The sequence below is a fragment of the Hemitrygon akajei genome, chromosome 8 (assembly GCF_048418815.1).
Source record: "Hemitrygon akajei chromosome 8, sHemAka1.3, whole genome shotgun sequence".
Classification (NCBI taxonomy): domain Eukaryota; kingdom Metazoa; phylum Chordata; class Chondrichthyes; order Myliobatiformes; family Dasyatidae; genus Hemitrygon; species Hemitrygon akajei.
Window position 1 is genome coordinate 45,865,418 of NC_133131.1, and position 24,485 is coordinate 45,889,902.

General features: G+C 43.1%; 1 protein-coding gene across 1 annotated transcript in view; it reads right to left on the reverse strand.

Annotated features, from left to right (window-relative positions):
* Positions 1-23,957, reverse strand: part of LOC140731860 (cytochrome P450 2J2-like) — a 40,452-nt gene extending 16,495 nt beyond the window's left edge. Inside the window, exons 1-3 of the mRNA XM_073053781.1 lie at positions 23,504-23,957; positions 8,490-8,658; positions 6,213-6,365 (exon numbers count right to left, since the gene is read on the reverse strand). Of these exons, the coding sequence (XP_072909882.1) occupies positions 6,213-6,365; positions 8,490-8,658; positions 23,504-23,713 (532 nt within the window). The 5' untranslated portion in view covers positions 23,714-23,957. The remainder of the gene's footprint in view (positions 1-6,212; positions 6,366-8,489; positions 8,659-23,503) is intronic.
* Between the last annotated feature and the right edge of the window lie 528 nt (positions 23,958-24,485).

Here is a 24,485-nt window from a genome sequence, read left to right on the forward strand (position 1 = left end):
TTATGAGTAAAACCCAACATTGAAATCGACTATAAGGGAGGGATATTCAGTTCCCTCTCTGTGTGTCCATTCTCCCAGGTCATTTCCAGCTCTGAACCTCTGGAAACCTTTATCCAGTGTTTGCTCACATTGCCTAATGTTCCTCTGTTGACTAATTTGGTGCTTTTGATCTGGATACTCTCCTATGAAGCTATTTGGAGCTACTTCACTTTGATGGAAGGGCAACATCAATAGAAATAGTTGCCAGTTGCTTCCGAACACCAACAGAAGCAGCTGACAGAGCTTCATTCCTCTACAGGAGGGCCTGTTACATCTTAAAGGGAATGATTAAACATTAACACATCCTCCACCCTGGGTGATAGCTCTGAATCCAAAGCCCCTCTTTCCATTGGCAAAAACATTAGGAAACTGGAGATGATTTGAGCTGAAATGGTCAATCCCTTTGAAATGCCCATGTAGAGGAGAGTGGAGAGGGCAACATTCCCTCTTGTCTTCCCTCCCACTGAGCAGCAGGTCTAAAAGCCTGAAAGTACATACCTCCGGACTCCAGGGCAGCCTCTATCTCACTGTTGTGTGTCTATTGAACGGGCCTCTCGTATAATCAGATGATTTCTTCATCTCACAATCTACCTTATTGCCTACCTGCACTGCACTCTCTGACACAGTAACACTACATTCTGCATTGTTGTATTTTCCCTTGGTGTGATGAAATGGTCTGTACGGATGGATGGCAAGAAAACAAAGCATTAGACTGTATCTTAGTACATCCCATAGAGAACTACAGCACCCAACCAGGCCATTCAGCCCATCTAACCCATAGAAACCTGGCCTTCTGCCTAGTCCATCTACCCGCATCAGATCTCTGCCGTCCACACCCCTCTCATCAATATATCTGTGCAAATGTCTCTTAAATGTTGCAATTGAAACTACTTCTTTCGGTTTTCCGGTGACATCATCATCAAGAATGGCAGCTTAGGTCACTAGCTCCTCCGGAAAAACACGTATTAAGACCCGTTAACTGATCAAATACAATATTTTTCAAAAATATTTCAACTGATAAGAGGGGCAAGAATGAGGAAAAAGAATGGAAATAAAAAAGCGACACTGTGGAGCCTGCAGCCGAGAGGAGAGCAGCGAGTGGCTCTCCGACCCGACCGCATGCTAGTGAGGCGGACGCTGGGCCTCGTTCAGGCGAAGCAGCAAATATGATCGAAATTTTGAAAGAGATAAAGATGTTCCAGAAAGATATACAACAGCAGCTACATGATATTAAGTCAGAACTCGCCAACGTCAATCAAAAATTAGCGGTGGCAGAGATTTGAACTGAGAAGGTGGAAGATCGCGTTCAAAACTTGGAATGGATACTAAGTAAGATGATAAAAATATTACATCAACAAGAAGGTAAACTGCTTGACCTGGAGGGAAGATCACGATGGAAAAATATCAGAATATACAATGTTCCCGAAGGAGCAGAGGGCTTGTCTATGACGGAGTTTGTCGGAAAGTTGCTGCGGGACAGGCTGGAGCTTCCCTCGACTATGGAGCTGGAAATTGAGAGAGCGCATCGTGCACTCATCCCGAAGCCTACCCGAGATAGAGCAGATAAGCCACGCTCAATAAAAATTAAATTCCTTCCATACAGTAACAAGGTGGATATTCTACGAACGGCCTGGGGAAAGAAGAGGGTGTTTTTAGATGATAAATTAATATATTTCAACCTAGATTACCCCCACCCCGTGGACCTGCAGAAACGTAAAGAATACCCTGAATTCAAGCGAATACTAAAACAAGAAAGGATTAGATTTCAAACTCCGTACCCTGCTAAACTTCAAGTGTTTTATCAAGATGGGATCCAACTGTATCAGACAGTGGAAGAGGCGACTCCAGACATGAAGGCCAGAGGATTGCCTGTCAGCGTGATCAAACCGAGGGGAAGCCTGGCAGCGGAATTATCCCGCTCCGCTTGGGAAATAGTACGAGAATCGAGAAGGCAGGAGACGGGAGGAGGCCGAGAGAAGTATATCAGGAAGAGACCGGGAGTTTTCCAAAGACAGCACTCACCCCCTCCAGAAGAGCCATAAGGTTTGGCTAACTTTAAAAATGTTGAGAAGCTAAACAGAAACAAACGTAGATGGTGATATACCTATCTCGAGAAATACTAATTATAATGTGGATTTTATATTACTTAGTTGTTATTCTTTATTCACTCACTTACTCCTTTTTCCCCGCCAAAATGAGAATATATATATATATATATATGTGTATGTATGTAATATATGTGTGTGTGTGTGTGTGTGTGTGTGTGCGTGTGTGCGTGCGTGTGTGCATGTATAGGAGGAGTACACAGGGAAATCTTTTCTGTGTAATGGATTTGTTCACTGACTTTTATGAATACTGCAATAGGGGCACTCAACTCACAAGTAGGAGGGGATATCCCCCACAGCTAGACATTTCCTCTAGCTCAGCGCAGGGTCATCTACTAGAGACCTCAGCCTTGGAATCACAAGTTCATTGCCATTTTTGTTATTATTTGCATTTCTTGGTTCTTATTTGTTCAGGGAGTAGATCGATTAAGTTTTATTTTGCTAATTTCAATGATACATTGACGGATAAATACAGATGGCTAAGGACAAAGTAAAATTCATTTCTTTTAATGTCAATGGGCTATTAAATCCAATCAAACGTAATAGAATTTTATCCAAAATGGAAAAAAAGAACAAGCCCATGTAGTATATTTACAGGAAACTCGTTTAAGTGATAATGAGCATAGAAAACTAAAGAGAATGGGCTTCACTAATTTGTTTTTCTCCTCATATGACTCAGAACATAGGAGAGGGGTTGCTATTCTTATCTCACATAAGCTAAATTTTGAAAATTTAAATGGGAGATAAAGAGGGCAGATATATTCTGGTAAGGGGGAATATAGATGGAAATTCAGTTACACTATTGAATATATATGCACCCCCGGGAAGTGATATTGGTTTCTTTCAGAAAATTACTGATATTATGGTAGCAGAAACAGAAGGTCTCCTGATATGTGGGGGAGACTTAAATTTACAATTACAACCAAACTTAGACTCTTTGAATAGAAAAACCTATGAAACAAAACCTTTACATAAGAAAGTTAATACACTTTTTGAGGATGTTGGAGGGATTACACTCATTATTCTGCTCCCCATTCTGTACATACAAGAATAGACTATTTCATAACATTTGGAAAAGACAAAGACAAAATAAACACCTGTGGAATTGGGACAATAGATGTAAGTGACCATGCACCTATATATTTATCTGTTGATTTTGACCTACAACCAAAGAATACTATTTGGAAACTGAATTCAAGTCTACTCAATGATTCGTACTTTAAGGAACAAATTAAAAAAGAAATTGGTCTCTACTTAGAATTTAATGATAATGGAGAGGTTTCACCTCCCATTTTATGGGATACTCTGAAGGCTGTCTTAAGAGGGAAAATTATAGCGATATCTTCATATAAGAAAAAAATAAGAAATAAAACATTAGAGGAATTACAAAATAGGCTGAAGGAACTAGAGAAAAAACACAAATTGAATTTGGCACAGGATACTTTAGGGGAAATTTTTAAAAATAGGAATGAAATTAATAGTTTGGCTACGCAAGAAATCAGGAAAAATTTAATGTTTCTGAAAGAGACATTATGAAAGTGGATCAAAATCTATGAAAATACTGGTGTGGAAACTGAAAAAAAAGATAGCAGAAAATACAATTCATAAAATTAGGGACCCTTAAGGAAGATATGGCAAGATGGAACCTGATTCCTTTTTTCAGTCTCAGTTCAAGGATTGAGTCTATTAATACGAATATACTGCCCAGACTGTTATATCTCTTTCAGACCCTACCAATAGAAATTAATCAATATCAATTCAATGAATGGAACAAGATGTTAGCAAGGTATATTTGGCAAGGTAAAAGGCCTAGAGTTCATCTCAAAACTTTGCAATTAGTAAAGGAAAAGGGGGGATGGGGTCTACCTTTTCTTAGAGATTATTATTTTGCAGCACAATTGAGAGCTGTGATATGTTGGTGCAACCCATCATATGACGCTCAATGGAAAAACATTGAGGAGCGGGTACTTCCCATCCCCATACAAGCAATTTTGGCTGATAACAACCTGCAAAGGTACATAAATACTATTGATAACCCATGGGTGAAATTGACTCTTAAAATATGGAAAACTACTATAAAAGAATATAATCTACTATAAAAGAAATTAATATAATATAATATATTGCGTGCAGCTTTGGTCTCCAAATTTGAGGAAGGACATTCTTGCTATTGAGGGAGTGCAGCATAGGTTCACAAGGTTAATTCCCGGAATGGCAGGACTGTTATATGTTGAAAGATTGGAGCGACTAGGCTTGTATACACTGGAATTTAGAAGGATGAGAGTGGATCTAATTAAAACATATAAGATTATTAAGGGATTGGACACACTGGAGACAGGAAGCATGTTCCCGCTGATGGGTGAGTCCAGAACTAAAGGCCACAGTTTAAGAATAAGGGGTAGGCCATTTAGAGCTGAGATGTGGAAAAACTTTTTCACCCAGAGAGTGGTGGATATGTGGAATGCGCTGCCCCAGAAGGCAGTGGAGGCCAAGTCTCTGGATGCTTTCAAGAGAGAGTTAGATAGAGCTCTTATAGATAGCGGGGTCAAGGGATATGGGGAGAGGGCAGGAATGGGGTACTGATTGTGTATGATCAGCCGTGGTCACAGTGAATAGCGGTGCTGGCTAGAAGGGCGGAATGGCCTACTCCTGCACCTACTGTCTATTGGCTATTGTCTATAATCTAGAGGGAGATATTGCAATTCTTAAATGGTGTGCATATGACTCGGATTTTACACCAAATAAATTGGATGCTAGATTTAAGGACTGGACAGCTAAAGGAATAGCAGTTCTTTGCAACGTAATGAAAGAAGGAACACTGTTCAGTTTTGAAATGCTTAAAGAGAAACACCTATTAGAAACCAAAATTTTTATCGGTATTTACAGATGCGACAATATGTTAATAAGACACTTAAAAATGTAACCAAGGCAAGTACATGCTTGATAGGGCTATTTAGAAAAGCATATAATTCAGATAACGGTAGTAGAATCATTTCAAGCATGTATAAGGGGTTGTCAAATCTTAAAACACATTCGACTTCATACATTAAAACAAAATGGGAGAAGGAAGGAGGGATAATTATATCTGAGGAAGAATGGACAATAATATGGACGTATCAATGGAAGTGTACTAGATCACAGAAATGGAGGGAGTTTGGATGGAAAAACTTGATATTTTATTACACCCTCTCAGAAAACCCATTATAATAATAACCTCCCTGTTTGCTGGAGAAATTGTGGAAATCAAAATGCAAATCTTTATCATATTTTTTGAGACTGCCCTGTTATCAAAATCTATTGGAGGGGGATACACAATGCCCTACAAGACATCTTTAAATGTGAAATACCCTTAGAGAGTAAGACCATATATTTTGGATATATACCTCAAGAATGGTTGTAAAGAGATAAATATTTAATGAATGTACTGTTGGTGGCTGGTAAAAAGACTCTTACTGGGAAATGATTATCACAGGAGAGCCCATCTTTAAATGCATGGATGGAAATTACAATGGACATTTACAAAATGGAGAAGATAACAGCATCTGTTAATCATAAACTGGAACAATTTGATTCATACTGGGAAAAATGGTTTAACTACATAATAGGCCTGATTTTATTCTCACAAATCAATGAATATGTTGTAAAAAAAAAAGATCACTCCCTACTTGTACATAGTTTTTTCCTTTTGCTTGTTTTTTTTTATTTTCGCTCTTTTCTATAAGTGTATACCTCAGATAAATACTTTGTGGAGATTTGTGACATATATGATTATATGATATATATGTAGAATATCTGAAATACATCTCATACAAATGCTTGTTTGATGATGAACTTCAATAAAAAGATAAATTACCAAAAAAAAAGAAACTACATCTTTCACTTCTGCTGGCAGCTCATTCCACACTCACACCACCGTCTGAGTGTGACAATAATAAATCAATTACCCGAACTGCAGGTGCTCGACCCTGCCCTGCTGTCCTTCTGTGACACACTGGGTTTACCAAGGTGCCAGACACCAACAGTAGCACAGGACCGAAGAACAGCAGTTGCTTCCTCAGGATCACCCACCTTTTTCACTTTCAAAACCTTGAATTAAAAATTCAGCCTCTTCCACAATTCGCAATTCAAGGGACTTCTTTCCAAGCCCAAAGTTCTTCAGGGTCAAGAGTGAAAACTTCCTTTGCTGTTTCCACCAGTCTCCGTACTTTGCAAACACGATACCTGGATGGGTGTAGCAGGAATGTCATTTATTCATCTTCATTTTCAACCAGTCCTTCAACAAGTATCTAAATGAGCACTTGAAATAGCAAGATAGAGAAGGCTACAGACTAAGTACTGGGACATTGATGGTCACCATGGAGATGGTGGGCTGAGGATATAAGAAAGGGCGGAGCTACAAATGTGCTTAACCGCGACTCCTTCGAGCTCATGTGCAGAAACAGCTTAATTTTGAACTTTGAGGTCTCTCTCTTTTTCCTTTTCAGGGTTGATGGGGTTCTGTCGGAGACCCTGACCTGGATTTATCCTCAGAATTTGGTTCTTTGTGTTGGTGAGCCCCTCTACTGGGGGCTAACAACTGGATGGCTTCTGAAATCCCAAAGACGCGGCCTAGAAGACAAGGTCACCTTCGAGATTTCAAGGGTTCAGGGCCCTGTGGATGAGCCAACTCTATGCCAGTGCCATTGACTGAAGTATCATGGGAGAAAATGGAATATTAGGAACAACTGAACAGCAGTTAGGGGCCCTATACTCGACAAATCGCATGCTCTCATTAAAACTATCATTAAAGAAGAAATAGCAAGGCAACTGGGGAGAAATGATCCATTAGGCAAACACAGCATGGATTCAGCAAAGACAGGTCCTGTTTGACAAACTTACTGGAGTTCTTTGAGGATATAACGAGCGCAGTGGATAGAGGGGAACAGGTGGACATTATTTACTTGGATTTTCAGAAGGTATTTGATAAGGTGCCACATAAAAGACTTATCCATAAGATAAGGATTCATAGTGTTGGGGGTGATGCATCAGCATGGATAGAGGATTGGTTAACTAATAGAAAGCAGAGAGTTGGAATCCATGGGTGTTACTCTGGTTGGCAATCAGTGGTGAGCGGTGTGCCACAGCGGTCAGTGCTGGGTCCATGACTTTTCATGATGTACATTAACACTCTTGAAGAGGGTACTAAATGTAATGCTTATGTTACTAAATTGAGAGGTAAAGCAAATTCTGCAGAAGATATGGAGACTATTATTTAAATGGTAAAACATTGCAGCATGCTGCTGTTCAAAGGGACTTGGAAGTGCTTGTGCATGAATCACAAACGGTTGGTTTGCAGGTGCAGCAGGCTGTCAGGAAGGCAAATGGGATGTCGGGCTGCATTGCTGGAGGGATTGAATTTAAGAGCAGGGAGAGTATGCTGCAACTGTACAGGGTACTGGTGAGGCCACACCTGGAGTTTTTGCTGCACTACAGATCATGGTCTTTATTGGGGGTTTGCTATTGTTTGCTTGGTGGGTGGAGGGTGCTGATGTTTTTTTTGCTGAAGTAAGTGGGGGTGGGGGAGCATTGTTGCTTTGCTGCTACTGGTGTGTGGGAGGGGGGACTAGGGGGGTTCTCTGGGGTTCCAGCAGTTTTACTGTCATTTATACTTTGGGGAACTCCTCTGCTTTTGTAGATATCTGCGAAGAACAAGAATTTCATGATGTATATTGTATACATTTCTCTGATATTAAATGGAACTATTGAACTATTGAAGGGCATCTTTCTCTGTTCATTGACTTCTAGGACTGGTGCATTTTAATTTACAATTAGATTATTTACCCAGATCCTAAAGAATCAGTACGATATTTTGAGCTGTCTGGGTTAGCATGCAAAAGACCCACCATAATCTATGGTAATATATCATCACCAGAAAATAAAGTACACACAGGCAGCACTTGTTCAAGTTTCCCCCAGCTCTCACCCCCTCTGGGTCACAGTATTTGGTGTATCCTGGGAGACTGGAGCCAGTGCGTCCAGGGGAAATTCAGCTGGAAATCCAGAGACCACAGTACAAACAGCGGTACTGAACTCACTGTATCTGGTGACCAGTGTGTCCAGAGAGAAAGCGAGACAATATTCCGGGACCAATTGCCGTTTCAATAATTTTTCATCATCCTGAGGACACAGTTGCTGATCCCCTCAAGAGCCACTGGCTGCATTTCCCTGCACACAGTGACATTCCCCCAAAATGTTGGTGAGGTTTTGGGCTCATTACTCATTCACAGAGAACATCGAAAGTTCAACAGTTCACAATCCCTCCCACCTGGTACCCAGAATAGTCTCTGCACCCAGCCTCACACTCACCTTCCCCATGCTGCTCAAAGAACTTTTCATAGATTCGAAGGTTGGGCCGGTCCGCAAAGTCTTCTGATTTCTTCACCAGAGCCTCTTTCAGGGTCTTGTAGCCACTCAGCACCACCAGGTTTGTCCATCCAAACTCTAAACTCACCACATCGCCGTACTTCTTCCACAGCTGAAAGAGAAAGCACCAGGACGTTACTGTAACTCTCAGAGTCTGAACGCAGAAAAGAACAGAAACTGCACCAATGCTGAGTTTTCAGTCAGACCCAGCACATATTCACTCTGCACTATCGCTGAGTTCTCAGTCAGACCCAGCACATATTCACTCTGCACCATCACTGAGTTCTCAGTCAGACCCAGCACCTATTCACTCTGCACCATCGCTGAGTCCTCAGTCAGACCCAGCACATTTTCACTCTGCACCATCGCTGAGTTCTCAGTCAGACCCAGCACCTATTCACTCTGCACCATCGCTGAGTTCTCAGTCAGACCCAGCACCTATTCACTCTGCACCATCACTGAGTTCTCAGTCAGACCCAACACCTATTCACTCTGCACCATCGCTGAGTTCTCAGTCAGACCCAGCACCTATTCACTCTGCACCATCGCTGAGTTCTCAGTCAGCGCCAGCACCTATTCACTCTGCACCATCGCTGAGTTCTCAGTCAGACCCAGCACCTATTCACTCTGCACCAACGCTGAGTTCTCAGTCAGACCCAGCACCTATTCACTCTGCACCATCGCTGAGTTCTCAGTCAGGCCCAGCACCTATTCACTCTGCACCATCGCTGAGTTCTCAGTCAGAGCCAGCACCTATTCACTCTGCACCATCACTGAGTTCTCAGTCAGACCCAGCACCTATTCACTCCGCACCAACGCTGAGTTCTCAGTCAGACCCAGCACCTATTCACTCCGCACCATCGCTGAGTTCTCAGTCAGACCCAGCACCTATACACTCTGCACCATCGCTGAGTTCTCTGTCAGGCCCAGCACCTATACACTCTGCACCATCGCTGAGTTCTCAGTCAGACCCAGCACCTATTCACTCTGCACCATCGCTGAGTTCTCAGTCAGACCCAGCACCTATTCACTCTGCACCATCGCTGAGTTCTCAGTCAGACCCAGCACCTATTCACTCTGCACCATCGCTGAGTTCTCAATCAGACCCAGCACCTATTCACTCTGCACCATCGCTGAGTTCTCAGTCAGACCCAGCAACCATTCATTCTGCACCATCGCTGAGTTCTCAGTCAGACCCAGCACCTATTCACTCCGCACCATCGCTGAGTTCTCAGTCAGACCCAGCACCTATTCACTCTGCACCAACGCTGAGTTCTCAGTCAGACCCAGCACCTATTCACTCTGCACCATCGCTGAGTTCTCAGTCAGACCCAGCACCTATTCACTCTGCACCATCGCTGAGTTCTCTGTCAGGCCCAGCACCTATTCACTCTGCACCAACGCTGAGTTCTCTGTCAGGCCCAGCACCTATTCACTCCGCACCATCGCTGTTCTCTGTCAGAACCAGCACCTATTCACTCTGCACCATCGCTGAGTTCTCAGTCAGACCCAGCACCTATTCACTCTGCACCATCGCTGAGTTCTCAGTCAGACCCAGCACCTATTCACTCTGCACCATCGCTGAGTTCTCAGTCAGACCCAGCACCTATTCATTCTGCACCAACGCTGAGTTCTCAGTCAGACCCAGCACCTATTCACTCTGCACCATCGCTGAGTTCTCAGTCAGACCCAGCACCTATTCACTCTGCACCATTGCTGCTGTTGGATTCCCGGCCCCATTGCCACTGAATTCAATGGGCCATTGTTTCCCCATTCAGTATTCATCCCTAAATGGGCCAATAAAAAATCCTGCCACAAAGGCTGTGCTTCAAAGTCAAATTTATTGTCATGTAAAAAACATACAGGTGTATTGATAAACCTATTGCAGCAGCATCACCGGCACACAGCTTTTGGGAAATGTTCTCAATGCCTATGTGGTGCCAGAGAACCAGAGCGACATTCTGTGCACGCTAGATATGGTGATCAGCCCCGGAGGTTTCTCGATTCACAGGATGGACCGAATTGCCGGGTCAGAAATGACAAAAGGAGGAGGCGTGTGTTTTATCATACACTCCCATTGGTGCTCCGATGTGGTGGTTTTGTCAAACTCATGCTCCCCCCAGCCTTTATCAGCTAACGATCCAACACCATCAGTTCCATTTATCATCCGTCATCCTCACCAGAGTTCACATACCACCAGAGGCCTACTATAATCAAGTGTTTGAGATACTGCACGATGCCATCTCCAAACAAGAAACAGTCTGTCCCAACACATTTCAAGTCATAGTTAGGGATTTCTATTTGCTTGAAGAAATCCCTGCCCTATACCATCAGTATATAACCGGTATCACCAGAGGTCTCAACGCTCTACACCACTGTTACACTAAGATAAGGGATGCCTGCCATTCCATGCCCAGACCACATTCCAAGAAATCCGGTCACTTGGCTGTCCTTCCCCTACCTGCATACAGGCAGAGGCTAAAGAACAAAGTTTCAGAGATTAGGGCAACAAAGAGGTGGTTGCGCGAGGCAGAGGAGCAACTACCAGATTGTTTTGAGTCTGTAGACTGGACTGTGTTCAGGGATTCATCTGTGGAGCTGAATGAACACACCATGGTTGTTACAAACACTATTAAAACAGTTGCAGATGAGTTTGCCCCACAAAATTATTCAGAGTCTTCCCCAACCGGAAGCCTTGGATGAACCATGAGTTCCACAAACCACTGAGGGTCAGATCAGAGGCATTTTAGTCTGGTGGCCAAGGAGGTTACAAGAGGTCAAGGTATGATCTCTGGAAAGCCGCCTCAAAGTTCAAAGTTAAATTTGTTATCAGAGTGCACACACATCACCACATCCAACCCTGAGATTCCTTTTCTGCAGGCATACTTAGTGGAAATTCTGGACTAAACTTAAATCAACAAAGGATGCTCCACAGTTGTGGCAGGTCTTGAATGCTCTCACCACTTATAAAGTAAAATCAAGTGACATAGGTGACAATAGGACTTCACTTCTAGATGAGCTCAATGCCTTCTAAGCTTGCTTTGACTGTTAAAACATGAAGGATCCATCACAAACTCCCACAACCTTTGAGGATCCTAAGATTTCAGTCTCTGAAGCCTCTGAAGTGTGAGCATTCTTCAGGAAGATGAACCCCCAAAAAGCATACAGCCCAGGCAGAGTAACTAGCCAAGTACTAAAGACCTGTGCTCATCAATTGGCTGGAGTGTTCACCCAGATCTTTAACCTCTCGCTTTGGCAGTCAGAGATACCTACCTGCTTCAAGCAAACTTCACCTACACTGGTGCTAAGAAGGACGTGGTAACCTGCCTCTATGATTATTGTCCAGTAGCACTTATATCCACTGTGATGAGGTGCTTTGAGAGGCTGGCGATGAAACATATCAGCTCCTGACTGAGAAGTAACTTGGATCCACTCCAATTTGCCTACCAGCATATCAAATTCACAGTAGATGCCATCTGATTGTTTATTCACTCAACCCTGGAACATTTGGACAGCTAAGATACATACACCAGGGTATATACACGAGAAAGTACGCAGATGCTGGAAATCCAAAACAACACACACTAAATGCTGGAGGAACTCAGCAGGTCAGGCAGTGTCTATGGAAATGAATAGACAGTCAATGTTTAATGCCAAGACTCTTCTTCAAGAATGAGAAGGAAGGGGGAAGATGCCAGAGATGGAGACCGAGAGATCAAAAAAGGGTTGGGAGGTGTCAGAGGTGGAATTTAAGTGTGGGGGTGGAAGTTGATAAAATCGATCAGCTTAGCATAGGTGCATGAAGCAGCACCAATGCAGTCTTCAATGTAGCGGAGGAAGAGTTGGGGAACGCTTCAAACATGGACTGTTCTACGAAGCCAATGAAGAGGCAGGCAGAGCTGGGACCCACGTGTGTTCCCATGGCTACCCTCAACCAAACATTCTAACAAACTTATACAGATAAACTGTTGAAAGTGTTCTGAACGGTCACATTGTGGTCTGGTACAGCAATTCGAATAAGCTGGAACAATGAAACTGCAGAGAGTAGTGGACTTTAACCTTGTAAGAAAGTAAAGACATTGCAGAAACCTAGGGGACATGCAAAGGGCATGTGGAAATGCAAGCCAGAATCTTACTTCATTTTCAATGGATATTGTTTGATTTAAGGCATTGTTTTAATATTGATTTCATCATAGGACTGTTCCACTCCTTATCTGAAGCAGAGAAACCAGTTGGCTGCACCTGGAGTGCTGGTGCATTTCTGGTCTCATTACTTGAGGAAGGATATATTGGCTTTGGAGGAGGTTCACCAGGTTGATTCCAGAGATGGGGGGAGGGGTTAGACTATGAAAGATTGAGTCACCCGGGACTGTCCTCACAGGAATTCTGAAGAATGAGAGGAGATCTTACAGAATCATAAAATTATGAAAGGGAAAGATAAGACAGAGGCAGGAAAGTTGTTTCCACTGATAGTTGAGACTAGAACTAGGGGACATAGCGTCAAGATTTGGGGGAGTAGATGTAGGACGGAGATAAGGAGGAATTGCTTTTCCCAGAGGGTGGTGAATCTGTGGAATTCTCTGCCCAATGAAGCAGTGGTGGCTACCTCAGTAGATACATTTAAGACAAGGCTGGATAGATTTTTGCATAGTAGAGGAACTAAGGGTTATGGGAAAAAGGCAGGTAGGTGGAGGTGAGTCCTTGGCCAGATCAGAAATGATCTTATTGAATGACAGAGCAGGTTATACAGACCATATGGCCTACTGCTGCTCCCATTTCTTATGTTCTTATATATGGTTGTCACAAAGAAGAAAGAAATACAGAAATGCAAACTGAAAGAGGGCAATGAAACAATTAAACAAATATAGAAATTCAATTATGCAGGGAGCACAAAAGCATCTGACTGGAGGGTTGGTGTTGAAATTAGGAGGAGGATTGGGATTGCTAAATGCACGTTTGAGTGTTTAAGCAGGATACTAAAGAATAACATCATTTCTATGGGTACAAAGCTCAGTGTTGTGGTGTTACATTCATTCCACACTAACATATCGAAGCAGACTTTGGCCAATATCAAATCAAAATGAGGAAGTCTCAAAGGTGCAAAAATGTGATTTTGAGAAGAATGATGAAAATGTCATGGAAGGTCGGAGTAACAAACGAGGAAGTGTTGCAGACAGCTGGAATAAGAAGAGAGCTGATATCATCAATCAGGAAATGGCAGACGGGATTTCTGGGACATGTACTGAGGAAAGAGAACCTGGAACATCTTGAAGTGACGGGAGAAAATGAGGGAAGAAAAAGTTGCAGTTGACAGCAATGACATTCATGAGCCACATCAAGGGATGGACAAGCAAAGGTTTTGAGAATTTCTCAGGTTTACAAAAAACAGATGGAAGACCGTGATCGCCCATGTCATGTCACACGGCACATGTTAATGGTGATGATGTAGGATCTGAGACAAACCTGGTTAAACAGGTTTGCGCACCATCGAACTGAACAATAGTATTTTGATCCCATTTAAATGAATAAAAGGAACTGGGCGAGTTCTCTAATTGCCAGAATTGTATTCCTGTGCAATTTACTCTCTGTACAATAATTTAAGCTGCGTTAACAACTGTGGGTTTGGAAATTCCAGATCAAGCTCTCTGCAGCGCACAAAGGACCTTTGTAAGATCGATTGTCACCGGAGAGCGGCTGTGCGCCTCCATTCCCTGAGTACATTGAAGGCAGAGATTGCAGATGTTAAAGGAATGAAGCGCAAGACAATGCTGCTGAGGTAAAGGATCAACTATGACTTAATGAATGGTGCAGCAGGTACGAGGCGCCAAATGGCCGACTTTGCTTTTAATTGACTAATTCATATCATCTGAGAGGAAGCAACGGGAAGCCCACGGTATTCAGCCCGGGTTACTTTTAATGCCTGGGCCCTGATATTTTCCTCCTTTACCCTCGGCAATCAGAACACCTAGGAACATTTAGAAGTGATTAAAATGGTGCTGATTTTATCGTTAAATTGTCAATCAGCCATACACGAATACCGCCAAACGAAACAGCGTTACTCCGATGTCAAGGTGCAACACCCAGAACCAACACAAAGCGCACACAGCACATATAAAATAGCAAGCAGGTATATCAGTAAAATACATCACATAGAAATATAGTCCAAGAACCAGAGTATATGAATGTTGCAGAAATCTGCAGTCAAACACAGTACGGCTTGTCTTCAGCCGGACGAACAGCGGAGGTGGGCGGGGGAGAGGACCGGCTCCAGTTTGGATGGCGCGCCACGGAGACTCCGACGCCGCTCTCCAAACCATGAGTTTTTAAAAATACAAACGTTAACGATCAAAACAAATCTACACGAAAACACAGAAGAATTAAAACGTGGAAAATAATTGTGATTCAGCTCTAAATTATTCACGTCCCTTACAGAATCCCCCGTGCACGCGATTGGCGATGATGTTCTTGTACACGGGCACACGCATTCCCCCGCTTTGCAGCGTGCAGCCGCGCTCTGCGGGGACCCAACAGGTTGCCCAGTAGTGACGGAGACGGCCAGCAAGGGTTAATAATTAGGATTAAAATTGTAAAGCTGGCTACGTATCCCATTACTTGGACGGACCGATAGCTTCACAACATTTACGGAATGTAGCATAAGGAAAAGGTACAACAAATATGGAAATGGGGAAGAACGCACCTCAGATAAATATCGGAATAAAAGACAGAAAGAGAATTGATTAACTGATTCAGAGATAACCAACGGAGACAGATTCTGACGAGAAATTAATGTTTTTAATCCAATTCGCTGCCTGACCAGCTAAATATTTCCAAAGTTCCGTTTTTACTTTCAGGTATCCCGTATCTGCAGCTTTTTAGGAGTAAACACACACAAAATGCTGGAGGAACTCAGCAGGTCTGGCAGCATCAATGGAAATGAATAAACATTGGCGTTTCGGGTCGAACCCCTTCTTCAGGACGGTAATCAATTGTGCGTTAATGCATATCATTTGGATTTTCTAAATAAATAAACCTTTCCTTTGAAACATTGTACGATGTTTGACCCGAAACGGGAGTGTGTGGGCCAAGGCAGTCGGAGCTCAGACTGGGTATGGCACCCGATGATGATGATGAAATAAATAAACATACCACAGCCTTTCCTTTGAAACATTGTACGACGTATTTATATTGTTACTTGAACGCTGACAAACTGTAACAATAAACAATAGAAGTCGGCAGCTCTTTGTTAATAAACCGCCGGCTGCGAACGTGCAGTCAGTCTTACGAATTCAAATGTAAATCCAGAAACAGACTAGAGGTGGACCATTTTTCTTACTAATTTTTTATTGAAACATCAACAAATTACATTCAATGCACCGGCAGCATTATCCCAAATCGCATCCCAGTCTAAGTCTTGTCCCAATTCAGATATGTCCCTATCCCAGGCTTTCATTCCTGATGTGGGCATATAATTCTGGGAGTTTAATTTATCATAGACATATGACACTATCTGCCCTGGAGCACCTTGTATCCAACTTAAAATGGGATGGTCCTTTAAATCTGACCCCCAGGGAACGCCATAGGCTCTACAAGCTGATCTTACTCTAAAGTAGAAGAGAGTGTTTATCAATATTATATCGAGATATCAGTTCTTGAAAGCTAAGGATAGTACTTGCCACATTAATACCTTGAAGAGTAGCAATACCTTTATCCTCCCAAGTTCTGTAAGTGAATCGTTTCCCCCCAGATAGAAAATGATTATTGTTCCATAATGGAGATGATTTGCACCATATGCTTTTAAATTTTAGGAATTTTTCTGCTGCTCTAAACATTTGTAGCATATGGGTTAAAATTGGACCGTAAGACAAATCACATTTTTTGGTAGACATACCTATAAGGAGAAAGTCCTTCAACCTTATTGGTGCTATAGCTCTTGTTCTATATTTTTCCATAATGAAACTTTATCCTCCTCCATCCAATAGCTAAGACTTTTTAATACAAATGCCCAATGATACAATTTAAAATTTGAACATGCCAATCCCCCATTGGACTTTTTGAATTGTAGAGTTGATCACTTTATATTGGGTCGTTTACTGTTCCAAACATAGCATCGTAGTAAGGAGTCTAGTTATTACCAATATCCTGCTAGAGGTGCAAGTGGGATCATTGAGCTGATAAAATTAATGCGGGGCAAGATGTTCATTTTAATGATCGATATACAGGCTGGGACTGATGCTGGCAGGTGTCTCCGTCTATTAATATGTTTTTCTATTTTTTTTCAGATGATAGGGAAGTATTAACTTTAATACCCAAGTAGCGGACCTCATTTGTAACCGTAATTTGGGGAGGGAGAGACACCTTACTTTTATCCGTATTAATCAGCATCAGTGCTGATTTTGACAAATTAACTTTGCATCCTGAAAGAAATCCAAATTGCTCCAGTGTTTTTAAAACATAGGGGAGAGTTTGTTGAACATTTGCCATATAAAATAGCGTGTCTTCCGCGTAAAGTGATATCGAATGTGAAGTTGTACCTATTGTAATAGGGGAGATCTGAGGACAGTTTCTAATTAACTGTGCAAGCGGTTCAATAGATATAGTAAAAATTAAAGGGGACAAAGGGTCCCCTTGTCGTGTGCCCCGTCCTATGTCAAATAACTCTGAGAAACCTCCTCCTACATATACCCGGGCTGAAGGATTAGCATACGATGTTTGAATCATATTGATAAATTTATCGCCAAACTTAAATTCTTTAAGAACTCTCCAAAGATATGGCCATTCAAGAGGATCAAACGCTTTTTCAGCATCAAGAAACAGCAGGCCACAGGCAGGTGAGATTTTAAGTCTTGCACTCAGTATGTGTAAGAGCCGGCGAATATTATCAGATGCGAGACGTCACCTGATAAAGCCCATTTGATCTGGGTTAATTATTTTCCCAACTACTGTCTCATGTCTACTGGCTAAGACTTTGGAAAATATCTTGAGGTCAGCATTTATCAAGGAGATTGGACAGTGATTGGCACACTCCAAGGGGTCCTTACCGGGCTTAGGTATAACTGTGATCAGGGCTGTGTTTAGATCTCTATGGAAAGCGCCATTTCCAAAAGCATAATTTAATGTTTCTAATCATACTGGTCCAAGAATATCCCAAAGTGCTAGGTAAAGTTCCACAGGTATGCCATCTATACATCTATTTGTAGCTTTGACTGCTTTAAGTAGCTTATCCAGTATAACAGGAGAGTCTAGAGTTTTGGTGTCCTCTAATGACAACGTAGGGAGGTCTAATCCACTAAAAAAATCAGTGAAGTCATTCTCAGAAGGAACTGAGCCACTTGTATACAATTCTTTAAAGTAATTCTTGAATGTCTCATTTATTTCCTCTGTTGAAGATACTACTCCACGTTTAGCACATCTAATTGCTGGTATAAACCTTTTAGCTTCCTGTTGTTTGAGCGTTAGTGCCAAAAGATGGCTCGGTCTGCTGCCTTCTGCACAATACTTATGTTTGGTTATATGGATCATATATTCTGCCCTGCTTCTTAATAAGTCATTTAATTCTGCTTGTTTTGTTTTGAGCTCGTTTTCTTTTGTTATGGTGTATCTCCTTTTGAGATCATTCTCCAAAACCTTACATTGTTCTTCTAGGGTGGAAATCTTTTGAAGCCAGCTTTTATGTAGCTGGGCACTGAACCATATGGCATTATTTCGTAAGAAACCCTTGATGGAGGCCCAAATCACTGTCACATCTGAGACACTATTTTTATTTAAATTTATAAATTCTGTCAGCTTTGTTCTCAGTTGTGATAGAAATTCATTGTTTTTTAGAAGGGTGGAGTTAAACTTCCACCTAGTAGCCTTATTTTAAATTTTGCCTTAATTAAAAGTAGATATGACTGGGTTGTGATCAGATATGAGTGTACTAAAGGCAGCAGACCAGAGGATACAAGAATGTAATCTATCCGAGAGGAAGTTTTATGTCTTGTGGAGAAGAAGGTATAGTCTTTAACAGATGGAATATGCACCCTACCCTCCACACATCAGTTAAATTTAAATCCATTAGAAAAAGGTTAAGTGCTTTCGAAGCAGATTCTTGAGAGCTTGATATAGCTGAAGAAGATTTATCGAGGTTAATGTTTACCAAAGCGTTCATGTCCGAACCAACATTTAGTTGGTAGTCACTTAACTTCAGTAATTGTGAGGTAATTGAGGGAAAAAATTCAACTTTGAATATAGTTGGGGCATATAGGCTAATGAATGCAACTTTTTTACTCTGAATGGATGTACAGCAAAAAGCTAGACGTCCTTTATTGTCGGCGCCAGACCTTTCAATTGCTACATTAATATTACGTCTCATTAATACCATAACTCCTTTGGTACGAGTACCATCAGCTGATGCCACAATGGGTTTATAAAAGCGGTTTTGACCCTGGGAATGTCATTAGGTTTAAGATATGTTTCCTGTAACAACGTGATATCTTTTTTCTTCCTGCGTAAGAAATCCAAAACCTTTGAACGCTTGTAGGGAGAGTTTAATCCTCTAACGTTAAATGATACAATGGTAAGATTTTCTAATTTATCTGTGTTGTTCATCTTCCCCTGGATCTGTTGTTGTAAGTTGGTGGTGGAGCCCTGAGTTACCCCCTTCCCACCACCCCTCACATTCAACCCTTTACTTTGTAACATCTGTGAGTGTCAATTAGCAATGTCAGACATCAAACACTGACATTAACTGCCCCCCTCTAGCAACAACAAATTAGAAAGGTAAAGCAGTTCTCATAGACAATCATATCAAAGAGCCAAGAAAAAAACCTGGACAAACCTGTTAACCTATATAATTAAAACCATTTCCTTCTCAAATATAGTTTAACACTTTATCAAGACCCCAACAGCTCTCTAGCGAGAAACTGTCACTTTAACAGATCGTCGCTTGGCGATGGCTCCAGTGCTATCTTACCTGGTGCCCAGGAACGTAAACAAGTCTACTGGAGACGTAACATTCTAAAGTTATTCAGAACAAACTGCTGTTTTTCAGCTTCATTCTTGATGAAGTATGACAATTGGGTATATTGAATATCACCTTAGAACTCTGACCTGCAATACTCAGAAACAAATTGGCCCCTTAATTAATTAAATACAAAAGTGCTAAATACAAAATACAGTGCTAAAAGTGCTAAATACAAAAATTAACTAAATAGAAAAGCTGTGTTGGTGCATGGTCTAGTGGGCAAGGCATCAAAAGTGCAACGAATGACTTTCCAGTAAAAGAATAACCAGAGAACGTCACATCTATAACGTTAACTTCTTCCCGTGCTTGTTAGATTGCGCATACAGACTAGTCCAAGCTCTTAATGCAGTTCCATCTCCTTCTGAGGGGCATGTGGACTTTGTCCATGGTCTTCTTCCATATCTCCCAGCACCGATAATTTCAGAGCTTCTTTCGCTTCCTCTGCCGAGTTAAATGACATCTTCATGCCCTTGATATTCACTTTCAAAATCGCCGGGTATAGGAGGAATGAGTCGATGCCCTTCTGTCGAAGCTTAGCACGGATCTCCTTGTATCCCTGCCATTCCTGCATCGTGCCAGGGCTGTAGTTGGCAAAGAACTGCAGCTGAGTGCCATCAGGGAGAGTAGGTTTGGCTTTCCTCTTGCCCTCCAGGATAGCCTGCTGGTCGGTGTACCGTAGAAGCCTAAAAATTATGGTCTGCGGTCTTGAAGTGTTGTTGGAAAAGATCCTATGTGCTCTATCGATCTCCGATGGAGTGCTGTGGGAATTCTTGAGTGCTGGAATCCAATTAGGGAGCTTCTTCTGGAGGTAACCTCTTGGATCGTCATCCTCCGCGCCTGTCGGTAGGTTGACCAACTGCACATTGTTTCTCCTGGATCTGTCCTCCAAGTCGTTTAGTTTTTTCCATATCTTAGTCACCTCCGCGAGACAGGGAATAGAAACTTTCTCATTCTTGCGTAAGCAAACCTGAATGTTGTCTATTTTGTTGAAGACCGTGCTAATTTTTTTAGCATGAATGTCCGCTTCCTCCTTTAACAACCGGAGAATGTTACCATTCTCTGCTATATGCTTCTGTATGGGGTCGAGAGGCTTTTCCAGCGACTCCTTTAGCATGTGGGCTACTGTTTCTTGCAGCGATTCCATCTCCATTGCCATTGTTTGCTTAATTAGCATAGCTATTTCCTCGGATGAATCGCTAGCTTGGTATCGTCTGCTGGTATCTTGTTTCCTGGTTGAGTTTGAATCTTTTTTTGAGGCCATGTCTTTAGTAAGATCTTTCTCCAACTCAACCTTGTATTAAGACCATCTATGAGCCCTAAAGAACTTGAAAAAGGAGGGTTATATGTTAGCGCTCAGTGCCGTGCTGCCATCTTGCCTCGTGCCTCACCGGAAGTCCCGAGGTGGACCATTTTGATGATCTAATGAGGATGAAGATGTATATTTCATCTTGATGCCAAATGAATCTGGACAATGTTAATAAACAATGGATTTGTAAAAAAGATAGACGAGGTAAAGTTTATAAAATGTGAAAGATTTTCTTTGCTGTATTTCACAATACCCTTCAATTAATAAATAACGTGATTAAAAATGCAAACGAGGAAATCTGCAGATGCTGGAAATTCAAGGAACACACACACAAAATGCTGGTGGAACACAGCAGGCCAGACAGCATCTACAGGAAGAAGCACTGTTGACGTTCCAGGCCAAGACCCTTCACCCAGACTAACTGAAAGAAAAGATAGTTAGAGATTTGAAAGTGGGAGGAGGAGGGGGAAATCAGAAATGATAAAAGACAGGAGAGGTGGGGTGAAGCTAAGAGCTGGAAAGGTGATTGGCAAAAGGGATACAGAGCTGGAGAAGGGAAAGGATCATGGGACGGGAGGCCTAGGGAGAAAGAAAGGGGGAAGGGAGCACCAGAGGGAGATGGAGAACAGGCAAAGAGGGATGGGCAGAGAGAGAGAGGAAAAAAAGGGAGGGAAATAAATAAATCAGCGATGGGGTAAAAAGGGGAGGAGGGGCATTAACAGAAGTTAGAGAAATCAATGTTCATGCCATCAGGTTGGAGGCTATCCAAACGGAATATAAGGTGTTGTTCCTCCAACCCTCCTCCCCTTCTTACCCCATCCCAGATTTATTTATTCCCCCTCCCTTTCTCTCTCTCTCTCTCTCTCTCTGCCCATCACTCTGCCTGTTCTCCATCTCACTCTGGTGCTCCTCCCTCCCCTTTTCTTTCTCCTTAGGCCTCCCGTCCCATGATCTTTTCCCTTCTCCAGCTCTGTATCCCTTTTGCCAATCACCATTCCAGCTCTTAGTTTCATCCCTCCCCCTCCGGTCTTCTCCTATCATTTCGCATTTCAGCCTCCCCCTCTAACTTTCAAATCTCTTACTATCTTTTCTTTCAGTTAGTCCTGACGAAGGGTCTCGGCCCGAATCGTCGACAGTGCTTCTCCTAGTAGATGCTACCTGGCCTGCTGCGTTCCACAAACATTTTATGTGCGTTACAACGAGATTCTGTGACTTTCATTCTAAATATTCATATTGTGCCTATTACAAACACACACGCACACACATTTAAATTACCGCACAGCTTTCAGGTTCCTCGGTATATGGCTGGGAACATGTTCCCCAGAGACATCAGGCCGTTCCCTCACGGGGTCTCCACTAAACTTTCCCAACGATTCTCTCTGCTTAGGTGCCCGGGGCTCACTCTCCTCAAGTGACACCGGCTGCCGGCAGCCCTCCACATTGTTCGTCCCCTTAGAGGATCCGCCCACCCCCCCATCAGCTCCATCATATGGGGAGGGGGGCGTCACACACGCTGGTAACAACCGGGACATCTCAATTCTCAACTCGGCCACAGTTTCCTCTACCACTCCCCGGGGCAACTATCCGTGGTCCCTTCACCGCAGGGGACCACGACCGAGGACTGTACCCTGCTGACGGAGGCCTCCCGCGCCTCCGGCTCATTCTTCTCCTCTCGCACTTCTCTGATCAGTTCAACAAAAGAGGGAGGGGGCGCGTTTTCCGACATAGTCGGAGACCCCAAGCAATCAGGTCCTGGGACTGGGCGCCCTTTGAGATCTGGTCCACAATCAACTGATCCACCTTAGCCGCCTGAGTGACCCCTCTGCGCCGCAAGTAATTTAGCTGCCTTTCTAGCTGAAAAATGTAGGGAGAAAGCTTCTCCCCCGCTCCTGCCGCATGTTCCGAAACCCCGTCGTGAGCTCCATTGAGCTCCCTGTAGTGACAAATGCCTTTTCCAATGCCCCCATAGAATCAACAGCTTCAGCAACGGGGTACCGGAACTTCACGGCAGCCCGCCCACTCAAACTTTCAACCAATCTCTGTCGCTTTACGTCATCAGAGCACTGCCACTCATCTAACAATCCAGAGGCTTGCTCTGCCCAAGTTTCATACTCCTCCTCCCCTTTAGGGGTGCGTGTTTTTCCAGAGAATAGGTGGAGCCTACCATAGCTGGGACTGGACACGGGCATATTTTCATTTAATCGCCAGAGAAGTAAGGGCGCATACTAACTCAGAATTCTCACTCTTCCCTGGGAAACGGGAACTAATTCGACATTCCAAGTCGGACCGCTCCTTCCCCGCACTCCTCAGAAACGATAGAACCCTATCTTTAAGTTTCCGCCCCCAGCTACGGGAAACTGGTTGAAGAAGAATTTAATGTAAAATGCTTTAATAATAAATGGAGCTCTGAAACATTCGATCCAGGCCAGAGGAAGATATGGAGAACTAAAACATGTATATGAAGGAAAATAGGGAGCAAAGGATAACTGGAGGATAAAATTGAACGGGTGTAAAGGAGACACAATTAACAGGATAGAAGTATGGGAGTGAAGGTCATTCAATGGCAGATAAGAAACGGCAAGGGTTAATGGTGTCCTGGGGTCTGGGAGCCACGATCTTAACACTACCTCACTCTCTCTCGATCTTTACCTTTGCGAATGACAGGTGAGGGTTGCTCAGATCCACCTGCAGGATGTTCCCGACGAAAGGTAAGCCCCGGGGCCCGGGAGGGTAGTTCCCACACGTCTTGCGCCTCTTCATGAAGTCAAAGACCAGGCAAAAGACGGTGCAGAACACGGCCAGCGCTGCGAACCTGTCGAAGAGTTTGAGCAGGAGCTGCGGGAAAGCCAAGATGTCCATGTTCTCCAGAGCAAACGAGCAGTAAACAAACTGCGCGCAGAGCACGAGAGGAAGGTGAATTGGGGGTGTTGGAGATGTCTACACTGCCAGTCCACACTCACACTTAATGGAACGAGTGTGTCCCGGAGACCAGAGACTGTAATTACTGGATTCTGGATCAGGAGGAAAATCACCAGAGGAAGTCAGCAGGTCAGACAGTATTTCTGGAGGGGAATTCAGGTGAAGGGAGAGATATATAAAGGCGTGTGGGGAGTTGGCAAGCGGTTGGTGGAGCCAGCGGGGGGGGGGGTGATTGGCAGATGGAGGAGGAAAGAGCAGAAACAGTAACAGGAGCTGATTGGTGGAACCGGCTGGTGTAGAACCTGATAGAAGAGGAAAAAGTGGAGCGTCAGGCCAAATAAGGGAGTTGGGTGGATGGAAACAGCGGAAGGAGGGTGGGGACCTAGTGGGAGGATTGTTTGTGGTGTTACGTTCCCGTGACACGTGACAGTGGTATACTTGTCACGTGACAGGTGTTGAAGCTATACTGGACTTGAGGTAATGGTCTTGGGATGGTTTGGTCTGTTAGGTTACCAAATTCAACCATTCTGGAAAATATTGATGAGAAACTAGCACATTTACAGCTAGAGCAGAAACAACAGATGAAGGAATTAATTTTTAAATATAAGGATTTGTTTCCAGATGTTCCGAGAAGGACTACTATAGCTTCACATGATGTAGATGTTGGAGATGCCAAACCTATTAAACAACACCCATATAGGATGAACATAGA